Raw genomic sequence first — 9,431 nt, forward strand, 5'->3', positions numbered from 1 at the left:
AGTTCCAAAAAGATATTAGAATTATTTAAAATATTGAATTTGAATACAAGTAACAAATATGCAAATTCATAGAGAATAGAAGAGTCCCAAATTGCTCCTTTTACCTTTAGTTCTATAAAGTAGTCCCCCTGCTTCTCTGTGGTTCACTTTCTGCAGTTTCAATTACCTGAGGTCAACTGTGGTCCAAAAATGTTAAATGGAAAATTTCAGAAATAAACAATTCATAAGTTTTAAAGTGCGTGGAGCTCTGAGTAGCGTGACAAAATCTCTCAGACATGAATCACTCCTTCATCCAATGTACTCATGCTGTATAGGCTCCCTGTCTGGTAGTCACTTAGTAGTTATCTTGGTTATCAAATGAAAAAAAGCAGTGTAGATGGGAGTTCCATACTATCTGTAGTTTCAGGCATCCATTGGGTCTCTTGGAAAATATCTCCTGTATTTAAGGGAGGACTGCTGTACATGAATTTCTTTTGCCTGTTATTGTAAGTAGATACTTTTATATCACGTACCCTATTACATTGCACTAAACTTCTATTATCTAAGAGAATGTCTATTATGAGTTAATTTAAAATGATCACTTTTATCTACAAATGCTGTGCTTTACTTCTATACTACATTTTTATATTATTATATACTCTAAGTTTTTTAAATTTTGAGAAAACCTGCATTTCTATTTATGGATATATTTCTATTTACGGATATATCCCTTCCGACTGTATGTAGATGCATTTTAATAAACAAGCACTACTCTCTTTTTATTGCAAAGAAATATCAACATATAAGGTGGTTCTTCCGAACAGAAAAAAAGAGAGAGAAAACAATAAATAAGAACAGAGTTCAGGCAGTCCATGATTAAATAATCAATTAAGAGATTGACTAAAACTGAGAAATGTTAGCATGCATCAATGAACTTGTTAAGTGTGCTCAGGGAGTTTCTGTTGTTTCACATCCTCAGTTAGAAGGGGATATAATCCATGCTCATCTACATGAGGCATTTTTATAGCTCTCATAATTGCTGAGAAATGAAACTAGCCACAGGATCCACATGACAACATGATTAATGAAGGTAAAACCCCCTATCCTCACAACACTTTAAAATAAGTAAGACTGGTCACTCTGCTGTTAAACTGAGTAATCAATATCCTCTGTTAATATGATTATTAACACAATATATTCTGTTAATATATTATTGTATTTAAAATAAGAACTCTAACAGGCATATCCATATACTGAAGTTTCACCTGGCTCCCCTCACTCTCACATTCCACTGCCACGTTGGCAATGAGATGTGTTTAGTTATTTAACTAAAAGAGGGTATTCCCCAAACATGGGGGCTTTCAGATGTTACACTTCACTTTTGCCACACAAAGCACTTTTGAATCACTGCTCATTGCTATAAAAACTATACTGACCTAAGGACAAATACCTGCATATTTGGCACTTTCAAAGCTATAGCTCACTTTCTAAATTATAACTTCAACTTAATTAATGTCATGGCAACTTTAACACTATATACTCCATGTAGAAGGGGAGGTATGTTTTAGGTACTTATAAAATCTGGAAACATTCTTCTGTGTATTTCAAAACCTCATTATATATTCCTAAGTGAGCAACTTTTGGGGGAGCAGCAATGCTCAAAACAAAAAAACCACAGTACAACTTCAACACAAAACTTTTTTTTTTAATTCTGAAATTTCAGCTCAATATTTTCAAACATATTGTTCATAAAGAGTCCAAATATCTGCACCATGATATATGTTTTGGGTTTTCATGAAAAGGCAGAAATTCTTCTGGTAGTTCCATAGAGGTAGACAGGATAAAAAAAAAAAAAGTTTTCTATTTCTGATCGCGTTAGCTCATAAAAGTATTACTATAAAATGTTTTTATTAAAATCTCCATAAATTTGAAAATAACAAATATTCAAAATAAGAGAAACTATAAATTATCCCATTACTGAGTTTCTTTTTCAAAAACTAGAAAAAAGGGAAACATTAATGTTTGAATATCGCTCAAAGCAAACTTACTCTGCTTCAAAGTAGCATAAAAAACAGCACCGAGTTTCTGTGCGTAAAACATCCTTGAGCTAAGAGATACTGAAATAATACCAAAGGTCTCATATTCATGTAGCCCTCCTCCGCAAATACATAAGCAATAACAAATCCAAGCAAGAAATGAAACCAAAGAAGCATCCATACATATGTTTAAGAAGTCAGGTTAAAAAAGAAAGAGTGCAGAACCAGAACCAATAATAGAAGCAGAATGACAATTTTGTAGGTGAAAAATCTAAACTGTAAGTAAAATAAAATGCCCTACAGATCTCTTATTTTATCTCAAAAGTTTGACAAAAAACATTTGCTCCAAACATGCAAAGAATAGCAATAACCATTAAACAGTAAGAATTAAATGCAAATATTTCACCAAAATATATGTCATCTAGATTATCTATGCTGTTTTAAATTAGGATAACAAAACTTCCTATTGCAAATATAGTTTGAATAAATGAAGGTTCTGGTGAATTTGCTTTGCCTTCATGTTGACCTATTTTTTATTTATTTTGTTTTAACACACAACCAATTATGTTATTTAGAGTATACACTTGTGTCCATTTTCTTTTAAAGAAAAACTGTCCACATTCACATAAAGGTCTGATTTTCCCCAAACCCTTATCAGAAACCCTGGGGTGTACCTTTTTTCTGTAATAGTGTTCATGGATTTATGAAAAGTTATCTTGCAGTATTCCTTGAGAAAACAGAAAGTCAAGGACAAGCTTCTTGCAAGGACTTAACTGGCAGTGACTTAACATGGCATTTTTAGAACTAATAGGAGGCTAATTTTCCCAGAGAGAACAGAAGGGAAGAAAAGAGGCTGTGGAAGGGAATGAGATTCCCACAGGCTGTTCAGAGAACTGTGCTCTGTTCAGGAGTTTACAATGATCTACTTTGGAGCATCTCTTCAGACAGCTCCATTTCTTGCTTTTGGGGAAGCAGTGTCAGCAGCTATCATGACTCTGAGTTCAAAATTATTGACCTTTAGTTTCTTTTACATCTAGATTTCTTTGCCAATGGTTTGTAGAATTGGAAGTTAAGGAATAATACTTATATTCTATGAGCTAAATGCTTCTCTAATTGTAACCTGTAGTATATATTATCCTCATTTTTATATGTGAGGAAACTAAGGCATGGAAACGTTAAATATCTTGCTCATAGTCACACAGCTGGAGGTGCTGGAAGCAGTATTATGAAGCATTGGTAAGCACCATGTTAACTGACAGAATGGGCATATACCACTAACAGCTCTTAGCTCCTGCCTCCCCAGAGCCAGATGAAACTTGCATTAAATCTAAGTAAAATGCTGTTGCAACACAAACTTAGCTTCAAGAACATACAACTTCCAGCCAAATCACTGCTCACGAGTTCTGTGTAGAAATTTTAGAACCCCTCACCACCACTCACATTAGAATCCTAGCTTGACCTATGTTTACTGTCTTCGGATGTCTGAATCCAGAAAGTACTATATCTGTGTCCGCTTTTATATTTAAGAAAGTGAATTATAATTCCATGATTCTACTTCTGTCTTCCTGTAGGGCTGAAACTGCCTCACAACATTCCATTTCCAACAAATAGCATTCAGTCTGGGATGCAATATGAGTGCACAATAATTGTTTGAGAACTTTACTTCTAATACCATGCTTTATCTAAAGAAAACATTGTTTCTAATTTGTGAGGAAATGTGAACAGGTTTGTTTTTAACTGCCACAAATACAAAAGTCAAACTAAAAAAAATATGTAGGCTAAAACTGCAAGGCAATAGCACTGGCTCAATCTCAAGCCCCACAATTTTCCCCATTATCTTCCTGAAGTGGTTGCAGCCTGTAATTTTAATGTTTCTTCTGAGAGTGACTCCCTCTGCTGCTCCTGCAAAGCCATGACCTAAATCAGAAAAGTGCTAAACGCAGTTAAGGCCTAATAGAGCACACTTGCTGTTTGCACTAATTGGAGAACCTAGCATACATTAGAGAACAGTTATATTTAAGTCTCAACAATAATTCTAAATAAGCTAAGAGGGTTTGCTTAGTAGAGCTCATGCCCTGTTCATGTCCTTAGGGGGGTTGCTTAAAATAGACCTGTACGAATTCTGACTAGGACAACCAGCTCCCAAACTACAATAGGAGGCGTTTGAGGACCCTGCCTTAATTAACTCTTTACCCTCAGTATCCAGAATACAGGGAGTCAATAAATGTCAGTTATAATCTAATGATTCCTAATTCTTTGCAAGTGTTTGGAAAGTTTATTCTTTGAAGCTTTTAAGCATTCTCTAAGCTAGAATACACAAAATTATTTTTCTAAACAGAAGTAAACTAGCCTGCTTTTCCTTATTGTATATTCCTAATGTGAATTCATACATTTTCTGTACTCCTACAATGGAAACGTATACGACAGAATTGTAATGAACTTTAGTTGTCTTCATTGTTGACTGTCTGTTTATACCACACCAAGATGCAAACATGCATAAAGGAATTTTTACTCTTTTGTAGGAAGACATGTTTTTTTTTTTTAAACTATGAATTAAGATAATAGGGAATTATCCCAATCTGATCAGAGACTTCAGTAATTTTTTGTCCTGAATTTGGTGGTGTTAACACTCAAACACTAGTTGGTGCTAGATAAGCAGCATACCAATGCTGTGTAGCCCAGATAAAATGCATTTATAAACTAGGAGGGTCCTAATTCAGAAGCACACTGATCACGCGCGCGCACACACACACACACACACTGCCTTTTACTAGTAAAAATCTTTCATTCTTGGAAGTCAGAAACACTGCAAATTCCCTGGAGCTAGGAGTTCCCAGCAATCCTGAATGAAACAATTAGAGCATAGCCAGAAAGGAGAAGGTTGTTGCCTACAGCCTAGAGAATTTCCCAAGGACCTATTTAAAATGACTGCTGTCTAAACCACAGTTACAAAACTCAGTACACTCACAAATAATGCCTATTCTATGTTTTATCTTAAATATCTGTTGTTTCCTTGATCATATCTGAAGATATATACATACTTCTAATTTCTGCAGTACTTCAACAACAGAATGAAAACCTCATCCACATTGTAAAGTGCTTAAATTAACTTTCCCATGTTAATTGCACTTGGACTTTCATTCATAAGAAATAGTTCATTTGGATCTTTAAGTCATCATCACAAGGAAATCATACCTTGAGGGTATGGGCTAGTGTTCTAGTCCAAGGAAAGCAGAAAGAAGAAGAATAAGAAGGGAAAGGAGGTCTGACCATCAGACCATTTATAAAATGTGTGACTCTGAGAGGAAAGTGTTAATAGTGGCTCAAGATAAACAGGCTGGGGTAATGTACTGCAGTGATGATAGTAGCTGATAGTGGAGTTTGGTGCTTTATCCTTCCTTTGATAACTAACAGACAACACAGGAAGAGCTGGTATCCCTGAAACATGGAGGCTAACAAAGACAAAAGTGGTAGAATAGTGCATTTTACAGACCATAAGATTCAAACAAAAATTTCGCTAATCAAGAACTGAAGGAACTAAATAAACGAAATGGACAAGAACTGCAGTGAAATGCACACACCCAACAGAGTACGTTTTCTTTTCCACTTAAGAGGAGACTCAGTCTCCAATCTTTAACTTGCCTACTCTATAAAAAGTGCAAGAGGAAAACAGTCTATCCTAAGCATTTTTTCTTTTTAATCTCTTCTCCCTTCTTCTTTCAATATTAATCCATTTACAATCTCCTGTTTGATTATCTTTATTGATCCTTTTTCTACCCAGTCTTTTTAATTTGGTTATTGTAAGCTCTCAGCAGGAATCCTATCTCTTGTTTGACATCTTTGGGGACTTTAACTTGTCCTTTTCCCAAACAGTTCTCTCACCGTGTCCCGTCCCTCTCTCCCACCACCCACCTCCATGGCTCAGTCCTTTGTGCGCCCAATAACAGCAGGCGAATTCCACAGGGAGTCACGCGGTTGATTCCACGACTATTCATCAGGTTGTTCACTTAAGCTTCCAAACACCCCCCACTAAGCATCCTTGGCTGGCGCCCTGAGAACTTGTTATCAATTTTAGGAAATCCACAAGCCATGATTCTTGGTGGAGATTCCTTTTTAAATGGACAGACAGATGAACTCTGGAAGTGTGCATAAGAAAACAAGAGCAGAACCTCGGGGATGGGAGGCATCTGGTGAGAAGGGAAGGAAGGATTTATGAGCAGGGCCACTTAGCAGGGCAGCAGGAAAATTTACTCCCAAAGAAGCTATCGCTAATTCACAAAGCCTTGCTAATCACGTACCTCCCCACCCAGACCACACTCCTATGCTAGGCGCTCTCCTCCACTTCCAACAACCCCACCCCCATCCCCAGCGCCTCTCTAAGATCAGAGGGAATGCTCTCCGGAACCCCTAGGGTGTCTGAACGTTACCTGGGGAGTTGGGGATACCGTAGAACCTCCCTTTACTCTCCAAATTTGGAAATAATAGTAACCGAGAGTGAGGGGAGAATCCCTGAATTGCCTCTGAATGCTGCCTAAGCTTCCTTCATCCTCTCTTTTTCCAGGAAAAGCTGAGCTGCCTCGCCTGAGCCGCCTCGCCTGAGCCGGCTATCACCACTGAACTGGGCTAAGAGACCCAGGTAGGAGTTGGGCTTGGCCAGAAGTTTTGGGGCGCAGGTGACCCGAGAGAGACCGCAGAGGGGTCTGCCTTAGCTCTTTCTTCTCCGCTCCGTTCCAGTCAGCTTCCCTGGCTTGAAAGGCTGGGAGCTGCTGCAAACACTTCAAACTAGGGGAACAAGAAGGGAGCCGGGCGATCAGCTCCTGAGCGGGCTCCCCTCCTCCCTTACCCATCACCAACTCCCGGCCACACACTTCCCAACCCGGCTTCGCCCAGGGCTCCGGTCACTTATGTTAAAGCTCACAGGCGTTAAATTAAAATGTCAGAGTTATAAACTGGTCGGCCACCCCGGGGAGTTTCAGATTCGGTTTGAACAACCAGTCGGTTCCCCCAGAGCTCTGGGATTTTCATTTCTACGTCCCCTGGTGGGAGGCAGGCATGAATTGGGGTATGTATGAGTGCAGAGGCATGCACACCCCGGGCCTGCCTCCAGCCCGGTACGCGGATTCGGGTGGGCTGTGAATTTCCACAGCACCTGAAGCAGCAGGCGAGGGGGACGGATGCTTTCGAGTCCTTGACAGTAATGGGCACATTTCCTTAGCTGAGCGCCCTTCGGGGTCTAGTGTGCTCAAAGACTCAATGAAGATCCTGCTGCCCCAGCCTTGGCACAGCGCGAGGAGCCTCTGTGCATTATGCGCTTCGGGATGCATCTACGGTATATCACACAGCGACCCGCACCGAGAGTCTCTCCAAACCTCTGTGTGTACAATATGCAACAACGTGCGTTTGCGGAGCCGAAAGTGCACAAGACACCACAGGCTCCCACACGTATGGAGACGGATCGGATGCGTGTCCACACCCCGTTCGTCCCCGGTCCATTCGTGCCCATCTCGGAAGATAGATTAAACATTAATAATAATAATAATAATAATAATAATAATAATAATAATAAAGCTTCTTGACTAGTTGGGAAAGTGGAATTTAGAGTGGTTTCCAGTTGAGAGCAATGAGGCAAATTGAGGAAGTCAGGAGAACTGGGGAGGAGGAGAGGAAGCAGGGAAGGAAGAAGCGAAGGGAGGTGGCCGCGGAGCCTGGCGGACCCCCTTACCTTGGGCGGCGGAGCCAGTGCCGCTGGCGCTGAGCAAGGCCAGGGCAGGTAGCACGAGCATTTGCAGCAAGTATCCCAGTCCCAGTCCGCAGCGGGCCGCTGTCGCCCGCAGACCTTTCCTCATCGTAGACAGAGGTGTGTCGGGGGAGGGGGGAACAGAGAGACGCGCAAACAGCTGAAAGCCCCACTGGGCAGAAGCTGAATCCGTGCACCGCGAAGCAGTCCGAAGAAATAACGACAACCAAGCGCCACACTCCACTTTCTCCAAGGGCAGGGGCCAAAAGGGGGAGGAGAGGAGACGCCGAGGAGGAGTTTGAAGGTCCCTCTTTTCCAATGCCTTCTAACTGACGTCTCCCGCGAGCGACTGCTCTGCCCCCACTTGGGAAGTCCAGGGAGGCGCAAGGCGGCCACCACCACCGCTCCCCCCAGCAGCAGGAGCAGCCGCAGCTCCGCCGCACGCCGAGTCTGGACTGCTCTCCGGGTCCCCTCGCCTGTGAGGAACACACACAGACACCGGGGGTGGGGGTGGGGGTTGAAGTGGGGAGTGGGAGGAGGAGGGAACGGAGGGAGGAAGCCTGGGCGCCGTCAGGCGCTCTGGTCTCCAATCTCAGTGTTCTCACGCCGGCGGAGAGATGTCCCGGCTGTCGCTGCTGGGTGGCCAAGGAGGGTCACATCCTAGAGTAGGGCGCACGGGTGCGCGAAGGCGCTGGGCAAGGAGGCGTAGAGGGCGCAGCACAACTCCGCTAGGGGGGCGGGAGCACGCCCGCCCGCCTTATGTAAGCAAGGATTGGAGGGAGATCAGCGCCCAGGGCGGAAGGTGGAGACCAGCTGTGGGTTTGCCCGCTGAAGCCGAGGAGAGAGAGACCAGAGGAAGAAGCGGCTGCGGAGAGTGGCCGCGCGCCTGCCTCCCGCGGTGCGCCAGACCCGGACGCCGGGAGTGCAGCGGATGCGCCCTGGGCCACTTGGCTGTGCCCGGTGGAGCTCAGCCTGCCGCCTGCCACCTTCTTCGCCGCGCTGGCAAAGCTTGAGCCGTATTCCCTGGGACTGGACTAGCTCTACGACTTCGGGTCTTGCGTTTGACGAAGCCGGTGCGGGCTCGAACTGAAGTCCTTCTTGGTTGGGGAAGAAGGCATGAAGCTTTTTCAGTGCTCCAGCCCGCTGCTGTCCTGGGGTTGTCAGCGCCTGTCAAACTGCTTTATGTTCTGAGCGCGTGTGACCCCTTTGCAGTGGAACAGAAACTAAAAGCTCCATGAAAACCCATTCTGCAACAGTGCTTTCTTTGCGTGCATCTTGGTGGCTGACAAGGGTGGTGAGGCGATACCGGAAGAAACTCTCTTAGAAAAAAAAATGCAAAGCAAAATTTGTAGATATTCAAAGTGATGATGGAGCCTATAACATGTTTTTTAAGTTTCTAATAGTGTGTATAAGAACTCGAGCTGCTATGAATTTGTTTACCTTTCTATGGGAAATAATTGTCTACATCGCCGGGTTGTGAATCCCTGTTGTCATGATGAAGGAGGGATGCAAGACTGGGTGGGTAAAATAAGGAAAGACTAGACGGAAGGAAAGTGAATTTATTAAAAGGTCAACACGCAGACACAGACAGCATTTTGGGAGAATGAAAACCATTTTCCAAGATTAGCATGTCTTTAAACTAATAATACATCAGGGAATTTTCTGTTCTTGGTGCCAAG

The 9,431-nt window shown here is 42.6% G+C and overlaps 1 protein-coding gene across 2 annotated transcripts in view; it reads right to left on the reverse strand.

The window, feature by feature from the left end:
• UNC5C (unc-5 homolog C (C. elegans)) overlaps positions 1–8,209 on the reverse strand; it is a 388,250-nt gene extending 380,041 nt beyond the window's left edge. Inside the window, exon 1 of one of the 2 annotated variants that reach the window (XM_011932900.1) lies at positions 7,738–8,209. In XM_011932900.1, the coding sequence (XP_011788290.1) occupies positions 7,738–7,861 (124 nt within the window). In that variant the 5' untranslated portion in view covers positions 7,862–8,209. The remainder of the gene's footprint in view (positions 1–7,737) is intronic. The other variant, XM_011932892.1, reaches the window with a different exon arrangement.
• Positions 8,210–9,431: the final 1,222 nt, after the last annotated feature.

The sequence above is a fragment of the Colobus angolensis genome, unplaced genomic scaffold (genome assembly GCF_000951035.1).
Source record: "Colobus angolensis palliatus isolate OR3802 unplaced genomic scaffold, Cang.pa_1.0 Scaffold123, whole genome shotgun sequence".
NCBI lineage: Eukaryota > Metazoa > Chordata > Mammalia > Primates > Cercopithecidae > Colobus > Colobus angolensis.